At 41.8% G+C, this 26,388-nt stretch overlaps 1 protein-coding gene across 1 annotated transcript in view; it reads left to right on the forward strand.

The window, feature by feature from the left end:
• The window catches only part of il1rl1 (interleukin 1 receptor-like 1), a 51,394-nt gene that overhangs the window by 17,044 nt on the left and 7,962 nt on the right, over positions 1-26,388 (forward strand). Inside the window, exons 8-9 of the mRNA XM_034186068.1 lie at positions 10,707-10,871; positions 24,123-24,262. Of these exons, the coding sequence (XP_034041959.1) occupies positions 10,707-10,871; positions 24,123-24,262 (305 nt within the window). The remainder of the gene's footprint in view (positions 1-10,706; positions 10,872-24,122; positions 24,263-26,388) is intronic.

Genomic DNA, 26,388 nt, shown 5'->3' on the forward strand with positions numbered 1-26,388 from the left:
CAGACAAGTTGGGATGGATACATGAACATTTCCAAGTCACTGAATATGTCTTGGACTTTAATTACATCAGTTATGAAGGCTTCTGTGGCTTCTGTGGCTGTAATTGGAGAAATTGTGCATAGTGCATGTTTTACATTTTGTATCCCCAGTTATACATCTTCATGATGAAGTGGTACAGAGGAGGGTTTTATTAAAAAGAAGACCAGGAAGTTCAGCTGCCAGAAGGTACATCTGAGATGCAAGCCGAGATCTGATGTTTTGGTGAAAGAAAACCCTCCTGTTTCACTTCATCATGAAGCTGTATAACTGGTGATACAAAATGCAAAACATGCACTATGCACAATTTCTCCAATCACAGCCACAGAAGCCTGTAACATCTTGTGTGCTGTCTGGGTGTCTTAGTGGATTTCCTCACTCTTCTCCTTGTTGCACAGACACTCAGTTTTTGAGAACTGTCTACTCCACACAGATTTACCATAGAGTGCCAAAGTGTTTGGATTTTTTCATAACTGATGTAAATAAAGTTCAAGACATATTCAGTGACTTGGAAATGTTCATGTATCCATCCCCTGATTTGTCTGATTATTAAACTGATTATTTACAGGTATTATACCAAAGGGGCTGATTACTTATGCAACCATCATCTTGGCTTTTATATTTTTAATTCATTTATATCAAGTTGTAGAGATTTACTTTCAGTTTGAGTCTAAGGAAGATGATTTTTGAAATTTTTATATTGAGAAGCCTGATTTACTTTTAATATTTGAAATGCCATAAACAAATTACAATGAGTGAAATACCAAGGGGCTGAATACTTTTGCAAGCCACTGTATATGGTTCCAAACTTCTTATTCCTTTTGCAGTTAATTTTACAGTTACTTGTGGTACTATGGTTCTTTTTGAGGTCACTAGATAGAACCTGACTTCTGGCGATCCAAAGTTTTACTTTGGAAGCCTTGGCTGAGTCTTATTTATTTATTTATTTATTTATTATTTCTTTATTTACCCATGGGGAGGTGATGGTCTAGTGGTTAAGCATTGGCCTTGAGACCAGAGCATTCTCGGTTCAAATCCCAGCCTGACTAGAAAATTACTAAGGGCCCTTGGGCAAGGTCCTTAATCCCTTAGTTCACTGGTGTCCAAACTATTCCAGAAAGGGCCGAGAGGGTGCAGGTTTTCTTTGCAGCCACTGACTCCAGCAGGTGATTTCACTGATTAACATCACTTTGAGCAGGTGGGATGAGTTCATCAATGAAATCACCTGCTGGAGTCAGTGGCTGCAAAGAAAACCTGCACCCTCTCGGCCTTTTCTGGAATAGTTTGGACACTGCTGCCCTAGTTGCTCCCGGTGTGTAGTGAGCACCTTTTATGGCAGAATCCTGACATCAGGGTGAATGTGAGGCATTAATGCAATCAATTACATCCATTTTTTAAATCTTCTGGTATCTTCCATGTGTCATGGACCAGCCTGTTGACCACCTCACAGTGAATTACAATGGTAAATGGACTGCATTTATATAGCACTTTTCCATCTGCATTAGATGCTCAAAGCCCTTTACAGTTACGCCTTGCATTCACCCATTCACACAAACACACCAATGTCAGGGTGCTGCCATGCAAGGCGCCCACTCCACACCAGGAGCTACTCAGGGATTAAGGACCTTGCCCAGTGGCCTTTAGTGATTTTCCAGTCAGGCTGGGGTTTGAACCGAGGATACTCTATTCTGAAGCCTAATATTCAACCACTAGACCATTACCTCCCTGTCTTATTACAGTGTTGAATGATGTTAAACAGTGTTTATTGCAAACTAGTCAGAATTAGGCTTGACCAAACACGGATTAAACTGGTCTATAAATTTTTAGAAGTTGTCTGCTTCAGAAATAAAATGTGTTATTTATTATGGATTTTGCAATGCTGAATTCAAATATGACTATTAAAGTGACTGATTGGCTAGTGTTTCCAAGATATTTAAGATTTTTACATTTTACATCTACCTAGTTTTATTGTGTTGATAGCGTGTCGTCCTTCTCCCTGATGCGTTGTTGTTTAGAGCTCTTCAAGTGCTCAGTGGAGGTGATAAATGATAAATTATAGACATGGATCCTTTCATATTTCTTAAATTGTTTATGTAATAATATTTTACTTGTTGTCTTTTTGTAACACTTTAAAACTCAGCAAAAGGGTTATACAGTATATTAAATTTAATTTGGAACAAAAGTGGAAAAAACAATATTACTGTATTCATAGATACTGTATCCAAGTAGAGAGATCAGTTCTTACTCAGTCTCTGCCTTACCTCTTGTGTTCATTCGATTGAGCATGTCTTGTCACTGTCTTGTCACAGCAGCATATCTCAAAAAACTAGAGCCAATCAACAATTTCAAATATCATTGTCTTTCTTAGTGGCCCAAATTTAGTAAAGTTTGACTATATTTGTTTTGGAAGCATTTTGCCCTAGACCATGTAATCAGTCTGAGATGGCAGAATCCAGAGCTGGCCTGCCTGACTCAGAATTAAGTCCAAGCAGTCTTAAAAATGATACAGCAGTTGGATTAACAATTTTCAAGGCATAACCATCAGTAACATAATGGCAGTACAAAAAATAGCAACAGTGTCCTTGAGACAGGTGAAACTCAGAGGTCAGAATACATAGCAATGGTCAAAACACAGGATTAACTAGATCACTAACAATTCTCAGTTGGAACTCAAAGGATGTGAGACGGAACCACAACATTCGGTCAGGGGACATTTGAAAAAAGACGCCTTTTAAAAGATGTCAGTCATTCATGCAGACATTCTGAGAGAAGGGAGCTCAGAGGACCAAAACCCCGAAGGACCAGTACGTGAGGAAACTATGCAACAATGAGTAATAACAAATTCAGAACCACAGGGAAACTGGAAATAAAGTATACATCATGATTAATTCAACACAATTAGGCGGGACGGTGACTTAGTGGTGAGCACTGTTGCCTCATAGCAAGAAATTCCTAGGATCATTTCCCACCTGGTCCTTTCTGTGTGGAGTTTGCCTGTCTCTCTTCAAATGCTCTGGCTTCCTCCCACTCCCCAAGACATGCAGGTTAGGTGAATTGGAAAATTTAAATTGTAATTGTGAATGTCTTTGTCTGGGGTGTACCCTGCCTCTCGCCCAGGCACCGCTGAGGTAGGCTCCAATTCCCCTTTCATTAACTCATCATTTTCATCATGTTTCTGGGTCTGGATCACGGTGGCAGCAGACTAAGTAGCTATTCCAACACTTCCCAGTCCTCACCCAAGTCCTGTAACTCTTCCCGGGGGATCCCGAGGCATTCTCCAGCCAGCTGGGAAGTATAATCCCTTCAAATCAAATCAAATCAATTTTATTTATATAGCGCCAAATCACAACAAACAGTTGCCCCAAGGCGTTTTATATTGTAAGGCAAAAGCCATACAATAATTACAGAAAAACCCCAACGGTCAAAACAACCCCCTATGAGCAAGCACATGGCGACAGTGGGAAGGAAAAACTCCCTTTTAACAGGAAGAAACCTCCAGCAGAACCAGGCTCAGGGAGGGGCAGTCTTCTGCTGGGACTAGTTGGGGCTGAGGGGAGAGAATCAGGAAAAAGACATGCTGTGGAAGAGAGCAGAGATCAATCACTAATGATTAAATGCAGAGTGGTGCATACAGAGCAAAAAGAGGTGAATAAAAAGAAACACTCAGTGCATCATGGGAACCCCCCTGCAGTCTAAGTCTATAGCAGCATAACTAAGGGATGGTTCAGGGTCACCTGATCCAGCCCTAACTATAAGCTTTAGCAAAAAGGAAAGTTTTAAGCCTAATCTTAAATGTAGAGAGGGTGACACTGAACCATCCCTTAGTTATGCTGCTATAGACTTAGACTGCTAGGGGGTTCCCATGATGCACTGAGTGTTTCTTTCTCTTTTTGCTCTGTATGCACCACTCTGTATTTAATCATTAGTGATTGATCTCTGCTCCCCTCCACAGCATGTCTTTTTCCTGGTTCTCTCCTTCAGCCCCAACCAGTCCCAGCAGAAGACTGCCCCTCCCTGAGCCTGGTTCTGCTGGAGGTTTTTTCCTGTTAAAGGGGACTTTTTCCTTCCCACTGTCACCAAGTGCTTGCTCACAGGGGGTCGTTTTGACCGTTGGGGTTTTTCCGTAATATTGTATGGCTTTGCCTTACAATATAAAGCGCCTTGGGGCAACTGTTTGTTGTGATTTGGCGCTATATAAATAAAATTGATTTGATTTGATTTGTCTGTCTCCCTGATCCGAATTGGGAGCTGGTTCCACAGGAGAGGAGCCTGAAAGCTGAAGGCTCTGCCTCCCATTCTACTCTTACAAATCTTAGGAACTACAAGTACGCCTGCAGTCTGAGAGCGAAGCGCTCTATTGGGGTGATATGGTACTATGAGGTCCCTAAGATAAGATGGGACCTGATTATTCAAATCCTTATAAGTAAGAAGAAGAATTTTAAATTCTATTCTGGAATTAACAGGGAGCCAATGAAGAGAAGCCAATATGGGTGAAATATGCTCTCTCCTTCTAGTCCCCGTCAGTACTCTAGCTGCAGCATTTTGAATTAACTGAAGACTTTTCAGGGACCTTTTAGGACAACCTGATAATAATGAATTACAATAGTCCAGCCTAGAAGAAATAAATGCATGAATTAGCTTTTCAGCATCACTCTGAGACAAGACCTTTCTAATTTTAGAGATATTGCACAAATGCAAAAAAGCAGTCCTATATATTTGCTTAATATCCACATTGAAGGACATATCCTGATCAAAAATGACTCCAAGATTTCGCACAGTATTACTGGAGGTCAGGGTAATGCCATCCAGAGTAAGGATCTGGTTAGACACCATGTTTCTAAGATTTGTGGGGCCAAGTACAACAACTTCAGTTTTATCTGAATTTAAAAGCAGGAAATTAGAAGTCATCCATGTCTTTATATCTGAAAGACATTCCTGCAGTTTAACTAATTGGTGTGTGTCCTCTGGCTTCATGGATAGATAAAGCTGGGTATCATCTGCGTAACAATGAAAATTTAAGCAATACTTTCTCATAATACTTCAGCATGTCCTGGGTCTTCCCTGGGGCCTCCTACCAGTTGGACATGCCTGGAATACCACCATAGGGAGATGACAAGGGGGAAAGAAGCAGCGGCTCTACTCTGAGTCCCTCCAGGAAGGTTGAGCTTCTCACCCTGTCCAGGAATGTAAGCCCAGATATATGACGGAAGAATCTTGTTTCTGCTATTTGTATCTGTGATCATACTTGTGTCTTATGTAAACCCTGAGACACATTTGTGGTAGTACAGACCCCCCTGATATGATAGAATAGCATGATGATAGACTACTATTTTGCCTGGACTGGATACTAATCTGTCCTTGGTTGGCTCCCTAGCAAAGGGTGGTATCCATTTACAGCTGGGTGGACTCAATTTAACAAACCACTGAGCTCTTCTTGCTGAAAGGAATCAGTTGAAGTTGTTTGAATGTGTGATTACTTGCCTTTGGGATGCTGTGCTTGGAAGGCTTTCCAGTCAGTACAGTCTCACGCTGTTATTCATGCCCCGTCATGAAAACTGCCGCATTTCCGTGACAAGTTTTTATTTATTTTGCTATTTCTAATCCTACCCCTTCAGTTTCAATTTCAATTCAGTTAATTTCATTTATATAGCACCAAATCACAACGACGTTGCCTCAAGGTGCTTCATACAAGTAAGGTCTAACCTTACCAACCCCCTTCTCCTAAATCTATCCATAACCATAATACATCTCCCCTCCACTAACCCTAACCCCACCCTCAAGAATTCCCCCGTCACCTCACATTTTGTGCCTCCCCTCACACAATGAAGTTGTGCATCCATCAGAGAAACCGCCCCATTTTCGTGCCCCCGTCATGAACTGATAGATTAATATCCTTTTCGTAATGCCAACACAGTCTGCTGTCAGACTGGGTTGTTCCAGTCATGCTAACATCAGAGGAAAGCATGACATTTCGGAGTGATTTTCTATGGCTTCATCTGGGAACAATTTCAGATTTCCCAGGAAGAGGTGGAGGATGTAGTTAATGAGAAACACTATGTAACCTCATTGAGTGAGATGGAAACAGATGATCTGCTGTGGTGACCCGTAATGTGAGCTGCTGAAAGAAGATATGGATCTGCAGAGTTGTAAAACTCCGGCTTCAGAAAGTAAAAACCCTCCCATGTGTTGCTTCTACCTGTGCACCTAAAACAGGTGATCTCAATAATGAGCTCATCCACCTGCCTGAAGAACTGAACTGATTACAATCAGCTGGTTTATTAGGACGATGGAACAAATATGTGGCTGGACTTTTACTTTCTGAAGCTGGAGTTTTACACCTGTGTGGATCTGCCATCAAAAACAGATGGAAACTTTCAAAGTGTTTATAATGAAACCTGTCATACTATAGCTAATGCATTTTTAAGCCTTAAAAAAAAATTAATCACTGAGACAACACTATCAGGAATTCAGGCTTATTTTGTGGTTATTTATTTTCCACCCTCTTGTCTGCATATAAATCTCTCTATTATGACTCACAGTTGGCTCATGCCATTAAGATTACAAATGGACTGCCTTTCTATGGTATTATTCCATCTGCTGTAGACGATCAATGCTTTCCAATGGTCATACACACTCACTCTCACACCTACAGTTGTGATTGGAGGTTAACATACACTCAGCATCATTAATTGCTTTAAAAAAGCTTGTATGCTACACACACTGTCAAAATTATATATACAAGGTCTATTAGAAAAGTATCCGACCTTATTATTTTTTTCAAAAACCATATGGATTTGAATCACGTGTGATTACATCAGACAAGCTTGAACCCTCGTGGGCATGCGAAAGTTTTTTCACGCCTGTTGGTTACGTCATTCGCCTGTGGGCAGTCTTTGAGTGAGGAGTGGCCCACCCTCTCGTCGTTTTTTCATTGTTTAGGAATGGCTCAGAGACTGCTGCTTTGTTTGATCAAACTTTTTTCAAAACTGTAAGACACAACTGAATGGACACCATTCGATAAATTCAGCTGGTAAAAATTTTAACGGCTGATGAGAGATTTTGGTCTGGTAGAGTCGCCGTAAGGATGGCCCACGGCGCCTGACGGCGATCTGCGCTTCGAGGCGGCAGTGTCTCATCGTTTCAAGTTGAAAACTTCCACATTTCAGGCTCTGTTGATCCAGGAAGTCATCAGAGAACAGAGAACTTTCAGAAGAAGTCGGCATGAGGAGTTTATTCGGACATTCCATTGTTAACGGACATTTTGTAATGAAAGAACGTGCGGGCAGAGTCGCATGTCGGGCCGGACCCGACCGCGGGGGGTCGCGACAGGAAAAACACCTCCGTTGGAAACCTTAACGGGCAAGTTGGAACATGCCCAAGCTGTTAAACAATTTCTCAGTTACTCACTTGTTGAAAGCCATCAAAAGCCGCCTGAATTTTACAAATGCTTTTCAACACGGAGGTGTTTTTCCTGTCGCGGCGCACACAGATTTGTCGAGTCGTCACGGAAAGCAACGCCATGATGAAGCCTCACGGGACATGTTCTGGCATGTCCAGGCACATCCACAATTTCTTGGATAATCACTTGATGGAAAAACCACTGACAGCCATCTCAAAGCCGTCCTGTGAGACCAAAACGGAGGTGGTTTTGTCTCGCTCCAGTAGCGAATCCATCATGATGCGCGAAGCCTCCGCTCGGCTTTCCATGACAAAATCTCTTGTTAAAAGTGAAATCTGCCGGAAAATGGTTGATGTCCAGCTCTTGTGATAACCAGAGAAATGGCACACGATGGTCACGGATCCAGACAGCCATCCGTTTAGAAATGAAATGGTCGTTCAGCCTGTCGATGGCAGCTTCGGAGCGCGGCGTGCCCCACAGCCGCTGGGGGCCGTCCTTAAAGCGACAGTAACACTCCTTATTCTCTACCAAGCCCGTAACTTTTTCACCGAAAGCCAGATACATTTTTCTAATGGTTTCCAGCTGCCAGTCTCTAACAGTTTCTGAAAAAATTCTGATGGAAAAAAACCCAAATCATTCCGCCATTTCCTGGCAATGAAAATCCGACGAGGGGGCTGGACCACTCCTCACTCAAAGCCTGCTCACAGGCGAATGACGCAACCAACAGGCGTGGAAAAACTCACGCATGCGCACGAGGGTTCAAGCTTGTCTGACGCAATCACACGTGATTCAAATCCATATGGTTGTTGAAAAAAATAATAAGGTTGGATACTTTTCTAATAGACCTCGTACAGGCTCACATATATACATACATTCATTTAGACATTTTAATAAGTGTTGCTGAAGGTTCTACAATGGCCTTTAACATGACAATGCCAACTACAACTGGTCGTTTCTCTTTGCCACCATAAAAAGGTATTTAACAGCACTCATTGAACTGACCAATACCCAGAACAATTGGAAAGTCCAAGTAATTCAGTGAAGCTCTAAGCAGGAGAAATGTAGATTTACACAAGTTGGGAAAGTATCTTGGAGCCATTTTGAAACAACTGTAGATTAAGATCATCACTTCAAACAATAAGTACAACTACAAATGTGAGTACAAGTTAGTTGGATGTGTCACCACTTTGCCAAGGTCTGGAAAAGACCAAAGAAAAGTGGTTAGAATGTTGAGGAAGAACTCAGGAAGGCCTGCCATGAACTGGAAACTGCTGGAACATCAGCAAGTATGACATTGGCATGGACTGAGAGGGTGTTAACCAAGAAAGAAGCCCCTGCTCCAAAGCTGACACCATCAAGTGCAACTGAAATCTGTATATAAGCAAGTTTTATAGTCAGAGTGGTTTGTTTGAAAACTAAACATGAGGCTTTCAAACCTAAGGTTCCAACCTATGTATCAACTATCAAGTATGGCTGTTGTAGCATCATGCTCTGGGGCTGTTTTGCTGCCAGTGGTGCATTACACAAAGTGGATGGAATAATGATGGACTGAGTCCAAATTCTTCAACATCACTGCAAATCAATAGCTAGACTGTTGAAATTTGACCAAAATTGGGTGTTTCAACAGGACAATGATCCCAAACACATACCAAAAGTGATTGTGTGTTGGATAAAGAAGACTAACATTAAGATAACTTCTGGGATGGCCTTCCCAAAGCCCTGGCCTCAACCCCATTTATAATTTGTGATCTATGCGTAAAAGCCAAGTTCATGCCAGGAAACCAACCAGTCTAAATGAACTCTATTAATTCTGCTAAGATGAGTGTTCAAATGTCTAGTCAGAATTATGCAAGAAGCTTGCTGATGGCTACCAAAAGTGTTTGACTGAGGTGCAGCTTGCCACAACACTTAAATGTTCTTGATGGTTTTCCTGCTTGACGTGTAATCCTCTGGTCTCAAGCCCATCACTGTAACGTGTACCCAATCATGTCCCCATATACAGTTTTGAATTACAAGAGACTGCTCTGGTTGTCTTTTTCCTCTAATATCTAGAGATAAGAAAGAAAACAATGCCACTTTATATTTCAGCTCACTGCAGTAAGATATACAACGCTGTTTGAAAGTTTGTGAACTCCCTGAGCTTTTACATGTTGAATTTTTTTTAGGACATTAAAAAACAAATCCAGGCATTTTATATAAAAATTTGTAAAATTGTTCCCTTTAAACTCACAATAAAAAATAATCACTACATCATGGATTAAAAGAAATAAAAATATAAAAGCCAAAATGATTCTGTGAATACATAAGTGCACTGTTTAATATAACAGATATAAACTTTTACATCCAGTCTTATTCAGACAAGTCAGGGGATGGATACATGAACATTTCCAAGACACCGATTGGATGTTATTTTCATAAATTATGAAGAAATACAAACAGTATGGTACTCTATGGTAAATCTGTGTGGAGTAGACAGTTCTCAAAAACTAAGGCACAGTGCAAGAAGGAGACAAGTTAGGAAAGACACCCAGACAACCCTGAAGAAGTTATAGGCTTCTGTGGCTGCAACTGGACAAACTGCACATAGTGGAAGTTTTGAATTTTGTGTCACCAGTTATACAGCTTCATGATGAAGTGGTATAGAGAAGGACTTTTTAAAAAGAAAACGTGAAAGGTCAGCTACAATTTTCCAGAAGGTACATCACATATGCAAGCCTAGATTTGATCTGTTTTGTTGAAAGAATTCCCCAGTATTCAACTCAGTCAAAACAATTCTATTTATTAATATTAGTGTAACCAATAATTTGCTTCACTTTTTATCAAAGTTGGATCAACTTTCATTTTTAATCCCTGTACAAACTGACATTGGCCTTTGACTGGAAGATGATGAAATTGCAATCCTTCATTGACCCGTGCCTGGCTTTAGCTTCCACCCTTGGATGGTTATCATACATTTTTGTGTAGACCGTGGTACATTGAGGCTGGATTGTAATTGTTCTTTTGCCACCTTACGTGGTATCAGTTAAGTTAAAATTGGCTTTGGGCCGATAAACTGAAGAAGCTAAATCCAGCAGCTGCAGTGTTCGAGGGAACATCTTTAGTGGCTGTTGAAACACTATCAGATGAAGAATTGGGAAACTTCTTGTTGTGATTTTTGGCTGAATTTAAGAAAACAGACATGTTTACACACACACACACACACACACACACACACACTAAATGTATTCAGAAACTCAGCAACTCAACGGTTGCATTGTGTTTGTTCCCCCAGATGGAAAGGTTTACGATGCCTACGTTGTCTACCAGATGCCAAGTTCAGACAAGGACTGTGAAGAGAGACTCTGCCATTTTGTCACCAAGATGTTGCCCTCCGTTCTTGAGAAAGAGTGTGGCTATCGACTATTCATACAAGGGAGGGATGATGTACCTGGAGAAGGTCAGATCTATAGTTTTCAAAATGAATCCAGATGTGGTTAAATCAGTTTAAATATTTACATAATGTATACATTTGGCAAATACTTTTATGCAAAGAGTGTTAAAAGTGACAAACGTTTATGCAATTGCCCTCAGAGATCAAGTATGGTCCCTTAGGGCCCCTTCACACATAACACGATTGAGGCTGAATGGCACACGAAGGAGCATTTGAATGGCACTTGTGAAATTTTGGAGCCGCCTCGACTGCCTTGTACAGCACACAACCACAGCCATTCGGCCACAGCACATGCACTCTACATTCGTGTGTTGTTCATGCCGGAAACCCATTCAAATGACAGCCAAGATGAGGTCGCACTGCCATCTGATCGTGCTTGCAACATTCGCACGTCATGTCGAACGCAGTTCGGACATATTGTGCCGCAGCCGAGGGGCTTTTCAAAATCATCGGCCTTGTTGAACCCTGGCCGAATGGCATCATTGAGGCAGCCTTCACACCAGCGGTCAACTGATGGCAATGCCAGGTGAGTAGCCATTCGACCTACCCTCGGCCGGACTCCAGGTGCCACCCACGAACATCCAACACCACTCGCAGGGCACTTAGAAAAGGTGGAGCTATTCACACTCACAGCACAAAAGTAGAGAGCAGGCTACCACTTTCGAGCTGGCTGTACGAATGGCCCCACACTTTCTAAGTGCCCCGCGAAAGTGCCCTCCCCCAAGCAACACAAATGGTGTGCAAGAGTGTGGTGTGTGTGCCCTCCCCCGAGCAACACTTAAGCCATGCTTCCCCCTGACACAAATGAAATGATGTGCAAGTATGCAGTGCTCCCCCCACCACACACACACACACACACACACACAAATGGCGTGCCAGTGTGTTACATGTCGCCCCCCAAACCACAATCCAACATTGTGGAGGTGTGACTGAGGTGGAAAATGCTCCAACGGTCTCCAGAGTGCAGTGTGACCGCTGTCCAGTGCAGTGTGCACATCTGGACTGCCTGTCATGTCCATGATGGACGTCATGTAACACATTTCCTCTCATTACACAATGTATATGGGACAATATGATCATTACAGCTGTAGTACCAGACGTGCAGGTGCTTGCAGCTGCATGCCCATGCAAGTCGAAGCATGTGACAGGCTCGCGCACACAGCTGACGGCCTGTCAGAGCTGTGGACCACCCATCAAGACGTGCGAGGTGTTCAATGAAAGGAAACAGTGGTAAAATATAAAATTACATAAGAGGACAACAGCGTGAGCTCATTCATGTGTGATGGCTTTGCTTCACTCTCCAGACATGGGGGTGTATCCAGCTCAGACTCACTCTCTCAGCTGATACTGACAGGGTGAACACATGTTAAATGAAAACAAAGAACAATAAATAATACTATTAATACTACTAATTTGACAATGATCAGCACTTCATAAGAGCCCGCCACACATGTGCATTGCTGTGGCGTGTTGACAGTTGATGGCAGATATGCGTTCTCCAGCTTTGATCTAGACTGGAGAGGTGGGCGTGTCAGCCAGGAGCCGTGGCATCTCAGCGCTGTGTCTTCGCTACTCACAGCTGGAGAACACATATCGTGTCAAGTAGACCATCCACCTCTCAACACTCCACATGCCGGACAGCTGGACACACAGAGCTGCTGATGTGTTCACGATTAAGTGTTAAACATTGTGGGATGTTTTTTGGTTCTTTTTTTTACAGTGAGAACAGAATCATTACCAGTAACATGTCTTACATTTAAACAGTACATTCAATGTTCTTACAATGTTCTGTACTCTCTCTTACTATTTTGTCCAAGCACATTTTCGTTGATTTATGCACGTGTCCAGCATGTGATTGCTGCTGCTGCTGCTGTGTGAGTGTGATGTGGTATCACAGCTCACACGTCCTCACACTGTGTTTGTACATGCGCACACGAGTGTGCATGAAACTGTCGCTGCGGGATCGTTCATGCCTGTCTGACAGCAGGTGGAATTTTTTGCAGTTCGCCAATTTGGTTTTTAGCGCCCTTTTCTTTTTCGGACGGTTTCTGTTTCTTTCGCCCATCTTCGTGTTATAAGTGAAGGGGCCATTAAGTTTGGGTTGAGTGTGATGACAAAGGTTAAGTTTGGAGGAATTTTAAGAATTACACTGTAATTACATGTCAGAACACCCCCCACCCACCCCACCCCGCAAGCATACACACCTACCCCTTTGTTCTATGAAAGTTGCTGAAATGCCCACCCAGTGTAAAAATATATTTAGTTACTACAACACATTGTAAAAAGCTAAAACATAATGAGTTTTCACAATATTTTTCTCTTCCTTTTCACATCCTGCTTCTATATGATATCATTGGTTCATTCTGGTCTTTCCTCAGACCTTCACCACCAGAGCCCTGCTGCTAGTTGTTGTTGAGGGCTGAGCATTTTATTACAAATATCTGCAAAAATATGAAAACTGTGATAGCCATTACATGAATGAAATATTGACCACACCCTTGTGATTTTGAATATTTACAAGTTGAATGGTTAATGGTAAATGGACTGCATTTATATAGCACTTTTCCATCTGCATCAGATGCTCAAAGCGCTTTACAAATAATGCCTCACATTCACCCCGATGTGAGGGTGCTGCCATACAAGGTACTCACTACACACTGGGAGCAACTAGGGGATTAAGGACCTTGTTGAACATCCTGGACATTTCGACACGTGGATATATTATATTGGTTTGCTTTAAGGCAGGGAGAGATGGAAAGTCTGTAGGTTAGGTGTTCCTTGAGCACCTGGTTTGAGAATCACTGATTTAAAATGTTGGGACAATGCACCCCTCAGTCCTTTGTACTAGGACACTGACACATGGATTTGCATAATTGGCCAATTGTCATTGCAGAGTTGGCCAGTATATACAAAAGACCATCATAGCTGTCAAAGTCAGATCAGGTGAATTCTGGAAGCATGTGCTGGTGCTGCTTATTGCCACTTTCACAGCACAAAGCATCAATGAGTTGAATATTGACCACCCTTGCAAAAATCTGGTTAAGCCCCACCTCTCGACAGTAAACATCTATCTGCCACAGCCACATGAAACGTTGACGTCTTCTTGACTTCCTCCACTTACTGGGATCCTTCACCACTTATAGACCATCAACCAGGGCCTCAAAATATGGAAAGTGCTATCAAAAAAGTGGGAAAGGCTACCATACCTTTTCTGGAAGACTGGAATCTCAGCTTTTCAGTGATATGTGATGGCCATATGAGAAGAGTAGCTGTTACGAATTGCTGCACATAATGTAAACTAAGGTTGAGAAAATTATCCGTACAAACCAAATCAGCACATTGGGATACCTGAAAATCTAAAAATAGTATAACAACAAATGAGACATGGATTCCTAAGTTTTTGGGTGTGAAATATTCAATTCTAACAATAACTTTGTAGTGCAAGGTCAAAGTTGCAACCTTTTAGCCAGGATGATAACATTTTCAAGGTTTACTGCTAATTCACTCTATTTTTTTTTTATTCATTTTCCCACTCAGGTTTCTTTAACATACAATGATTATTATACTCAACAAAAATATAAACGCAACACTTTTGGTTTTGCTCCCATTTTGTATGAAGATGAACTCAAAGATCTAAAACTTTTTCCACATACACAATATCACCATTTCCCTCAAATATTGTTCACAAACCAGTCGAAATCTGTGATAGTGAGCACTTCTCCTTTGCTGAGATAATCCATCCCACCTCACAGGTGTGCCATACCAAGATGCTGATTAGACACCATGATTAGTGCACAGGTGTGCCTTAGACTGCCCACAATAAAAGGCCACTCTGAAAGGTGCAGTTTTATTTTATTGGGGGGGGGGGGGGGATACCAGTCAGTGTCTGGTGTGACCACCATTTGCCTCATGCAGTGCAACACATCTCCTTCGCATCATCCGTGAAGAGAACACCTCTCCAACGTGCCAAATGCCAGCGAATGTGAGCATTTGCCCACTCAAGTCGGTTATGACGACGAACTGGAGTCAGGTCGAGACCCCGATGAGGACGACGAGCATGCAGATGAGCTTCCCTGAGACGGTTTCTGACAGTTTGTGCAGAAATTCTTTGGTTATGCAAACCGATTGTTCCAGCAGCTGTCCGAGTGGCTGGTCTCAGACGATCTTGGAGGTGAACATGCTGGATGTGGAGGTCCTGGGCTGGTGTGGTTACACGTGGTCTGCAGTTGTGAGGCTGGTTGGATGTACTGCCAAATTCTCTGAAACGCCTTTGGAGACGGCTTATGGTAGAGAAATGAACATTCAATACACGAGCAACAGCTCTGGTTGACATTCCTGCTGTCAGCATGCCAACTGCACGCTCCCTCAAATCTTGCAACATCTGTGGCATTGTGCTGTGTGATAAAACTGCACCTTTCAGAGTGGCCTTTTATTGTGGGCAGTCTAAGGCACACCTGTGCACTAATCATGGTGTCTAATCAGCATCTTGGTATGGCACACCTGTGAGGTGGGATGGATTATCTCAGCAAAGGAGAAGTGCTCACTATCACAGATTTCGACTGGTTTGTGAACAATATTTGAGGGAAATGGTGATATTGTGTATGTGGAAAAAGTTTTAGATCTTTGAGTTCATCTTCATACAAAATGGGAGCAAAACCAAAAGTGTTGCGTTTATATTTTTGTTGAGTGTATATATAGGTCGTGAATTGTCATTGGGGACCCACGGGCTCTAGATTGGATAATGTTTATAAAATAAGTAGCTGACATTTTTCAATGTTGGATCACTGTCACATCGTTACACTAGCCAGTGTGACAAAAAACCTGATTCCACCACCCTTCATTTTGTGCATCTTGGTCCACTCTGGAAATTTGGAAGCCTGCCAGCAGAATCCGGTATCGATCCACAGAGTCACATCTCCATAAAGCACAAAACTGCAGATATAGCGAAATCTTAGCTTTACTCCAACAATACCTGAATGCCAGTTGCTGCAAATGTTTGGTTTCTGTACATAGCATACAACGAAAAGACACATATTTACCACAATTAGACAATAGTCTAAGACCATCTTGGACAGCATATTGGCAAATCAGTAGACATTCAAATTAGCGATAATTCCACAATCAGATAACCTTAAACTTAAGTCAGTCATGGATAATACACAAACTATCAAATATGTCAATGAGTGATAATATCACATTCAGAAAATCTTAAGTCTCTTGGATAATGTATGAGAACATGAATAAGCATATCAAGGAGTGATAATATCAAACACAGAAAACCTTAAACCCAAGACAGTCTTGGACAAAGTATTAAATCAAATCAAATCAGTTTTATTTATATAGCGCCAACTCACAACAAACAGTTGCCCCAAGGTGCTTTATATTGTAAGGCAAAGCCATACAATAATTACGGAAAAACCCCAACGGTCAAAACGACCCCCTGTGAACAAGCACTTGGCGACAGTGGGAAGGAAAAACTCCCTTTTAACAGGAAGAAACCTCCAGCAGAACCAGGCTCAGGAAGGGGCAGTCTTCTGCTGGGACTGGTTGGGGCTGAGAGAGAGAACCAGGAAAAAGACATGCTGTGGAGGGGAGCAGAGATCAATCACTAATGATTAAATGCAGAGTGGTGCATACAGAGCAAAAAGAGAAAGAAACATTCAGTGTATCATGGGAAACCCCCAGCAGTCTAAGTCTATAGCAGCATAACTAAGGGATGGTTCAGGGTCACCTGATCCAGCCCTAACTATAAGCTTTAGAAAAAAGGAAAGTTTTAAGCCTAATCTTAAAAGTAGAGAGGGTGTCTGTCTCCCTGATCTGAATTGGGAGCTGGTTCCACAGGAGAGGAGCCTGAAAGCTGAAGGCTCTGCCTCCCATTCTAGTCTTAAAAACCCTAGGAACTACAAGTAAGCCTGCAGTCTGAGAGCGAAGCGCTCTATTGGGGTGATATGGTACTATGAGGTCCCTAAGATAAGATGGGACCTGATTATTCAAAACCTTATAAGTAAGAAGAAGAATTTTAAATTCTATTCTAGAATTAACAGGAAGCCAATGAAGAGAGGCCAATATGGGTGAGATATGCTCTCTCCTTCTAGTCCCTGTCAGTACTCTAGCTGCAGCATTTTGAATTAACTGAAGGCTTTTCGGTGAACTTTTAGGACAACCTGATAATAATGAATTACAATAGTCCAGCCTAGAGGAAATAAATGCATGAATTAGTTTTTCAGCATCACTCTGAGACAAGACCTTTCTAATTTTAGAGATATTGCGCAAATGCAAAAAAGCAGTCCTACATATTTGTTTAATATGCACATTGAATGACATATCCTGATCAAAAATGACTCCAAGATTTCTCACAGTATTACTAGAGGTCAGGGTAATGCCATCCAGAGTAAGGATCTGATTAGACACCATGTTTCTAAGATTTGTGGGGCCAAGTACAATAACTTCAGTTTTATCTGAGTTTAAAAGCAGGAAATTAGAGGTCATCCATGTCTTTATGTCTGGAAGACAATCCTGCAGTTTAGCTAATTGGTGTGTGTCCCCTGGCTTCATGGATAGATAAAGCTGAGTATCATCTGCGTAACAATGAAAATGCCTAAGGGAAGCATGTATAAAGTGAATAAAATTGGTCCTAGCACAGAACCTTGTGGAACTCCATAATTAACCTTAGTCTGTGAAGAAGATTCCCCATTTACATGAACAAATTGTAATCTATTAGATAAATATGATTCAAACCACGGCAGCGCAGTGCCTTTAATACCTATGGCATGCTCTAATCTCTGTAATAAAATTTTATGGTCAACAGTATCAAAAGCAGCACTGAGGTCTAACAGAACAAGCACAGAGATGAGTCCACTGTCTGAGGCCATAAGAAGATCACTTGTAACCTTCACTAATGCTGTTTCTGTACTATGATGAATTCTAAACCCTGACTGAAACTCTTCAAATAGACCATTCCTCTGCAGATGATCAGTTAGCTGTTTTACAACTACCCTTTCAAGAATTTTTGAGAGAAAAGGAAGGTTGGAGATTGGTCTATAATTAGCTAAGATAGTTTGGTCAAGTGATGGCTTTTTAAGTAATGGTTTAATTACTGCCACCTTAAAAGCCTGTGGTACATAGCCAACTAATAAAGACAGATTGATCATATATAAGATCGAAGCATTAATTAATGGTAGGGCTTCCTTGAGCAGCCTGGTAGGAATGGGGTCTAATAGACATGTTGATGGTTTGGAGGAAGTAACTAATGAAAATAACTCAGACAGAACAATCGGAGAGAAAGAGTCTAACCAAATACCGTCATCACTGAAAGCAGCCAAAGAGAACGATATGTCTTTGGGATGGTTATGTGTAATTTTTTCTCTAATAGTTAAAATTTTATTAGCAAAGAAAGTCATGAAGTCATTACTAGTTAAAGTTAAAGGAATACTCGGCTCAATAGAGCTCTGACTCTTTGTCAGCCTGGCTACAGTGCTGAAAAGAAACCTGGGGTTGTTCTTATTTTCTTCAATTAGTGATGAGTAGTAAGATGTCCTAGCTTTACGGAGGGCTTTTTTATAGAGCAACAGACTCTTTTTCCAGGCTAAGTGAAGATCTTCTAAATTAGTGAGACGCCATTTCCTCTCCAACTTACGGGTTATCTGCTTTAAGCTGCGAGTTTGTGAATTATACCACGGAGTCAGGCACTTCTGATTTAAGGCTCTCTTTTTCAGAGGAGCTACAGCATTCAAAGTTGTCTTCAATGAGGATATAAAACTACTGACTGTTAATTCTAGAATAGAATTTAAAATTCTTCTTCTTACTTATAAGGTTTTGAATAATCAGGTCCCATCTTATCTTACCTTCAGCTTTCAGGCTCCTCTCCTGTGGAACCAGCTCCCAATTCGGATCAGGGAGACAGACACCCTCTCTACTTTTAAGATTAGGCTTAAAACTTTCCTTTTACTAAAGCTTATAGTTAGGGCTGGATCAGGTGACCCTGAACCATCCCTTAGTTATGCTGCTATAGACTTAGACTGCTGGGGGGTTCCCATGATGCACTGAGTGTTTCTTTCTCTTTTTGCTCTGTATGCACCACTCTGCATTTAATCATTAGTGATTGATCTCTGCTCCCCTCCACAGCATGTCTTTTTCCTGGTTCTCTCTCTCAGCCCCAACCAGTCCCAGCAGAAGACTGCCCCTCCCTGAGCCTGGTTCTGCTGGAGGTTTCTTCCTGTTAAAAGGGAGTTTTTCCTTCCCACTGTAGCCAAGTGCTTGCTCACAGGGGGTCGTTTTGACCATTGGGGTTTTACGTAATTATTGTATGGCCTTGCCTTACAATATAAAGCGCCTTGGGGCAACTGTTTGTTGTGATTTGGCGCTAAATAAATAAAATTAATTGAAAAAAAATTGAAATAATCTATCTCACTCACAGAGTTTAGGTAGCTACTCTTCCCTGTGTTGGTATATGGCATTGGAGAACATAAAGAAGGAATCATATCCTTAAACCTAGTCACAGCGCTTTCTGAAAGACTTCTACTGTAATGAAACTTATTCCCCACTGCTGGGTAGTCCATTAGAGTAAATGTAAATGTTATTAAGAAATGATCAGACAGAAGGGGGTTTTCAGGGAATACTGTTAAGTCTTCAATTTCCATACCATAAGTCAGAACAAGATCTAAGGTATGATTAAAGTGGTGGGTGGACTCATTTACATTTTGAGCAAAGCCAGTCGAGTCTAACAATAGATTAAATGTAGTGTTGAGGCTGTCATTCTCAGCATCTGTGTGGATGTTAAAATTGCCCACTATAATTATCTTATCTGAGCTAAGCACTAAGTCAGACAAAAGGTCCGAAAATTCACAGAGAAACTCACAGTAACGACCAGGTGGACGATAGATAACAACAAATAAAACTGGTTTTTGGGACTTCCAATTTGGATGGACAAGACTAAGAGTCAAGCTTTCAAATGAATTAAAGCTCTGTCTGGGTTTTTGATTAATTAATAAGCTGGAGTGGAAGATTGCTGCTAATCCTCTGCCTCGGCCCATGCTACTAGCGTTCTGGCAGTTAGTGTGACTCGGGGGTGTTGACTCATTTAAACTAACATATTCATCCTGCTGTAACCAGGTTTCTGTAAGGCAGAATAAATCAATATGTTGATCCATTATTATATCATTTACTAACAGGGACTTAGAAGAGAGAGATCTAATGTTTAATAGACCACATTTAACTGTTTTAGTCTGTGGTGCAGTTGAAGGTGCTATATTATTTTTTCTTTTTGAATTTTTATGCTTAAATAGATTTTTGCTGGTTATTGGTGGTCTGGGAGCAGGCACCGTCTCTACGGGGATGGGGTAATGAGGGGATGGCAGGGGGAGAGATGCTGCAGAGAGGTGTGTAAGACTACAACTCTGCTTCCTGGTCCCAACCCTGGATAGTCACGGCTTGGAGGATTTAAGAAAATTGGCCACATTTCTAGAAATGAGAGCTGCTCCATCCAAAGTGGGATGGATGACATCTCTCCTAACAAGACCAGATTTTCCCCAGAAGCTTTGCCAATTATCTATGAAGCCTACCTCATTTTTTGGACACCACTCAGACAGCCAGCAATTCAGGGAGAACATGCGGCTAAACATGTCACTCCCGGTCCGATCGGGGAGGGGCCCAGAGAAAACTACAGAGTCCAAAATTGTTTTGCAAAGTTACACACCGATTCAGTGTTAATTTTAGTGACCTCCGATTGGCGTAACCGGGTGTCATTACTGCCGACGTGAATTACAATCTTACCAAATTTACGCTTAGCCTTAGCCAGCAGTTTCAAATTTCCTTCAATGTCGCCTGCTCTGGCCCCTGGAAGACAATTGACTATGGTTGCTGGTGTCGCTAACTTCACATTTCTCAAAACAGAGTCGCCAATAACCAGAGTTTGTTCCTCGGCGGGTGTGTCGCTGAGTGGGGAAAAACGGTTAGAGATGTGAACGGGTTGGCGGTGCACACGGGGCTTCTGTTTAGGACTACGCTTCCTCCTCACAGTCACCCAGTCGGCCTGCTGTCCCGGCTGCTCGGGATCTGCCGGAGGGGAACTAACGGTGGCTAAGCTATCTTGGTCCGCACCGACTACAGGGGCCTGGCTAGCTGTAGGATTTTCCAAGGTGCGGAGCCGAGTTTCCAATTCGCCCAGCCTGGCCTCCAAAGCTACAAATAAGCTACACTTACTACAAGTACCATTACTGTTAAAGGAGTCCGAGGAATAACTAAACATTTCACACCCAGAGCAGAAAAGTGCGGGAGAGACAGGAGAAGCCGCCATGCTAAAGCGGCTAAGAGCTAGTAGCTGCGCTAAGCTAGCAGATTCCTAAAAACACACAAAGTGAATAATGTGTAAATAATTTAGAGGTGATTCAGCAGAGGGAGTGCTTTAGTTAAGGCACGTGAAGATTACACTGTGAAACAAATCGTTATCTAGTTAACTAGATCAATCTAACTGCGCAGATTAAACAGCTAACAGATACAGCAAAACACCGCTGTGCTCCGGAACAGGAAGTGATACAATACCGCAGTGAGAGCCAACCACCAGTAGAGACCTATTAGCATATTATCAAACATATCAATGACTGAAAATACCTCAGTCGGAAAGCTTAAACTTTTTTAACAATCAGTCTAGATATCGTCATGCCATGATTACCTGGGATATCCCTGCGTCATGCTTCATAGAATGGCATTCAGAAAATTTCAGAAATGTGGTCATGTTTTGTCTTATCAATAATAGTTTGGAACTTGCACAGAACATTCAGTGGAACTTAGTTTCCTGGAATCCTAGTTACTGAAATGTGTGGCAGGCTGAAAGCTAACAATTAATAGAAATCATCAATATGATGAACAATCACAGTTGTATAACGCATGTAGTGTCCCAGTCCGCTGCCAAGCCGCAAATCCCTGTCAATTGCGGATATCAGCAGATGACGGCAAATATACAACACATAGATTGAGTATGTATATGTATGTATTGTGTATGTATTGAGTACGTATGGAGTATGTAAGGCGGATGTCATCCGCAGCCAAAATTTTGTGCAGCTCAAAAATCCTGGTAACGGAAAAACGTGCCTCTGCAGATAATTGTGGATGTGTGCGGGTGTCAGCCGACTCATACAAGCATGTTTCAGGTATTCATATTGCGGATGTTAAGCGAATATGAACCAATTTTTTTCGAAATCCATACGCAAATCCTCCTAAATGCCAGTGGGACAGGGCCCTAAGCATGCAATCACAAAGCTCTTCTGCTGTGTATTTTGAAGAGCAAACTGGAGCAATCTGAATTGTTCAGCAGCTGATGGATAAATATGGGGGTGTGTGTAGAGATAATTCGCCTCATTCACAACGTGACAGAACTTAATGATGTCCTGTTACACGCAATAGCGCGCAACATTATTCTTGATCATGCGTAATGGTTCCTGATAATTCGTCAGCAACACATGTCATTAACCGTAATGTGTGGTAACAGGTTGCAGCAGTTCCTGAGGACACCTGACAACTCTGCCTTAAATCATCACATTCATGATCAGCGGCCAAGAAAGTATACTTCGTGGCATTCGTGACTTGACGTCATTATGGGTAAATGCAGCATTTGGGCTGACACGTTACTACAACCTGAAAATACACTTATGTATGCATGTAAACTAGGCAAAGCCTGACCCAATTGTGAGCCCAGACCACTAGCGAGTTGTGAGATGTTTATCTAAGTAGTGCAATTCTTTGTCCCTGTCTTCAGGAACAGGTGACATGTGAGTGCATCAACAGTAGCCAGACTTAGCACTAAGACATCAGTGTCTTTAGACACAAGGGTGACAGATTTGTGACCAGGCAAGTATGGAGTAGCATACAGGTGTCAGCGTCTTCCTGAGTGGACGACAGGTCTGCTACCTCTTGCACTCCCTGTTGGGTCAGCTTGTAACACTGATTTTTGATTGCAGTGTACAGTACCTTTTCATCTGTCTTCAGAAAATTATTGCCGGGGGAAATAGACAGAAATTATATAATTTGTGCAAAAACGCCATTGACTGTGCCAAAAAGTCATGATCTTGACCTTTTACAACAATACCAATGTCAAAATTCTATTTGCCATACCCAACAACAAAGGAATTCATGTCTCACGTGGTATTACACCATTTCTAGATTTTCGGTTATCTCGCTGTTCTGCTGTTCTGCTTTGATTCGTATGCATAATTTTTTCAACCTTAGCTTACATTATGTCCGATAACTTGTAACCGCTACTCTTCTCAGATGGCCATCACATATCATTGAAAAGCTGAGATTCCAAGCTTTTAGAAAAGGTTTGGTAGTCTTTGCCACTAATTTTCTTAGTAGCTGATGGTCTATGAGGCACTGCCATGCTGGATCACAACCAGAGAAATCTGCCACATGCCCAAAATGTTGTAGGTCATGGCTCCTCAAAATGTAAGTGGCAGCTGATTTATTCATTCATTTATTTTCAGAACCTGCTTAGTCCAGTTAAGGGTCATGGTGGGAAAGGTGTGGGAAGGGAGGGTGCATCTTATCCCATTAGTCACTGGGTGAGAGGTTAGGTACACAGTACTGGTACTGGACAGGCTGGCAGTCTGTCATAGGGCTGATACATAGAGACAGACACATACATTCATACTCTCAGTAACTCCTACGGTCAGTTTACAGTTTTTAATTCATCTAACCTGCATGTCTTTGGAGGTGGGAAGAAGCCAGACCACCTTATGACTGCAGGCAGACACATGCAAATTCTACAAATGGGGACCTTCTGGCAACAGTGCTAACCAATAAGCCCCCACGCTGCCCGTAGCTGAGCCTTCTGAAGTAAATATTTGTTTGACACAAAGTCATTCTAGCAGTATGTCACGCTGATTCCTACGTTTCGCTAGTCTTTGGTGTCACAAGACCAAACAGTGCGGCTGCAGGTGCAATGTCTTACTGAAATAATGTGTTTTAGGATCAGAATTCAATCATTCAATATTATTTCTAACAGAACAAAACACATACTATCACAAAATCATTTAAATCAGTAACAAAAAAAATCAGTTACACCTCAATGTGTTAGATAACACAAACATAATAATTTTTTAAAAAGCTGGTGGTTGTCTCCAGTAGCATTTATCTGAAGATTATCCTGGACAAACAATTGCAGTCAGAGTGAAAATCACATGAGTGTAATTATCTGAAAAGACTGAGAATGCACATGTATTCAGAGACTGGGTTGACTGAGATGGTACATATGTGTCTTCATAGATCACCTGGAGCTGGTGGAGGCCCGTATAAAGAAAAGCAGAAGGCTGATGGTTATCCTCCTCCCGGCGTCACAGTCTGGGTTGGAGATCACAGACCAGTGCCAAATCTCCCTGGACAACCCGGGAAGGTTTGATTGGCAGGTACGAGTACCTTAAATACGAGGGACACTTATTTATTTGTTAGCACATTTTAAATGTGTTACATTCAGACTGATGTGGTCAAACCCATGGGTGTTTCCAATCTGAAAGGATCAGTAGGATTTTGGCAACACATGTTAACAATTCTCCTGATGACCTGGGTCAGACCTGGGTGTTCCCAGTGTTGACTTTCACTTGAAAGTGAAATGACGCAGGCATAATAACAGCACCTGTTTGGCTTACAAATGCTCCACCAAGTCAGGGGCAGTATTCACAGGTTGAATCTGGGACATAACAGTTTAAGTTTGTTTCCAGCATGATTAGGACCGATGTCAACCACTTTGCACCAACAAAAACTGCTGAAAAGCCACTCAATACACATTATGTGCATGAAAAGTCACAAATGAACTTCTTGTGAAGAAAAAATCTCATTAACTGTATTTTTTTTAAAATTCTCCCTTCCATCCTGCCAACACACTTGGCTCTGTTACTGTATAATTACTAAGTGGTTGTGGTTTAAGCATTGCTGTTGTGCAAACTTTTCAAAGGGAGCAGAGACTGCACAGACCCAGAACTGGTGATCTCATACGGGAGGGTTGCCACGTTTTGGTGAAATAATTTTGTAATCCAAAATTATGGTGAAATTTTCACCACAACAACTCAATTAAAAAACACATATACAAAGTACAGGTAAGTACAGAAATTATGTTATGTGTAATGAAATGACACAGGAAAAAGTATTGAACACATGAAGAAAGGGAGGCGCTAAAACACATGGAAAGCCAAGACACCAGATGAAGTCTGTCAGAAATTAGAAAGCAATCCTCCCCCTTTTCAGTGCAAATTAATGTCACCTGGTCCAGTCCCAACAGATGGGCCATAAAAAGGCATCTCATTACCAAGAAGCATTTCATGATGGGTAAAAACAAAGAGCTCTCTCAAGATCTTCGCAACCTTATTGTTCCAAAACAAACTGATGGTATTCATTACAGAACCTCTGCATGTTCCAGTGAACAGTGTTGGGGCATAATCTGGAAGTAAGAGAATGTCATTTCACCATAAACTGGCCATGACCAGGTGTTCCTCGCAACATTTCTGACAGAGGAGTGAAAAGAATGATCAGAAGAGTTGACCAACAGCTAAGGCCACTTGTGGAGAGCACCAGAGCAACTGGTTCAAAGAAAACAAAGAAAACAGTATGTAATGCACTCAACCACCATGGCCTGTATGCACGCTCAACACACAAGACTCTGTTGCTGAAGAAAAAACATGTTGAAGCTCGTTTAAAGTTTGTTGCACATTTAGTCAAGCCTGTGAAATACTTGGAGAATATAGCCTGGTGAGATGAGACCAAAACTGAACTCTTTGGATCCCAAAATACAGTGGGGCCAAAAAGTATTTAGTCAGCCCCTGATTGCGCAAGTTCTCCTACTTAGGAAGATGAGAGAGGTCTGTAATTTTCAACATAGGTACACTTCAACTATGAGAAACAAAATGAGAAAAAAAAAAATCCAGAAAATCACATTGTAGGATTTTTAAAGAATTTATTTTTAATTGTGGTGGAAAATAAGTATTTGGTCACCCACAAACAAGCAAGATTTCTGGCTCTCACAGACCTGTAACTTCTTCTTTAAGAAGCTCTTCTGTCCTCCACCTGTTACCTGTGTTAATTGCATCTGTTGGAACTTATCTTTATAAAAGACACCTGTCCACAGCCTCAAACAGTCAGACTCCAATCTCAACCATGGCCAAGACCAAAGAGCTGTCGAAGGACACCAGGAAGAACATTGTAGACCTGCACCAGGCTGGGAAGAGTGAATCTACAATAGTCAAGCAGGTTGGTGTGAATAAATCAACTGTGGGAGCAATTGTAAGAAAATGGAAGACATACAAGACCATTGATAATCTCCCTTGATATGCGGCTCCACACAAGATGTCATCCTGTGGGGTAAAAATGATCATGAGAACGGTGAGCAACAATCCCAGAACTACACAGAGGGACCTGGTGAATGACCTGCAGAGAGCTGGGACCAAAGTAACAAAGGCTACACACTACTTAGAGAGAGACTCAAATCCTGCAGTGCCAGGCGTGTCCCCCTGCTTAAGCCAGTACGTGTCCAAGCCCATCT

This window comes from Thalassophryne amazonica, chromosome 14 (assembly GCF_902500255.1).
Source record: "Thalassophryne amazonica chromosome 14, fThaAma1.1, whole genome shotgun sequence".
Taxonomy (NCBI): Eukaryota; Metazoa; Chordata; class Actinopteri; order Batrachoidiformes; family Batrachoididae; genus Thalassophryne; species Thalassophryne amazonica.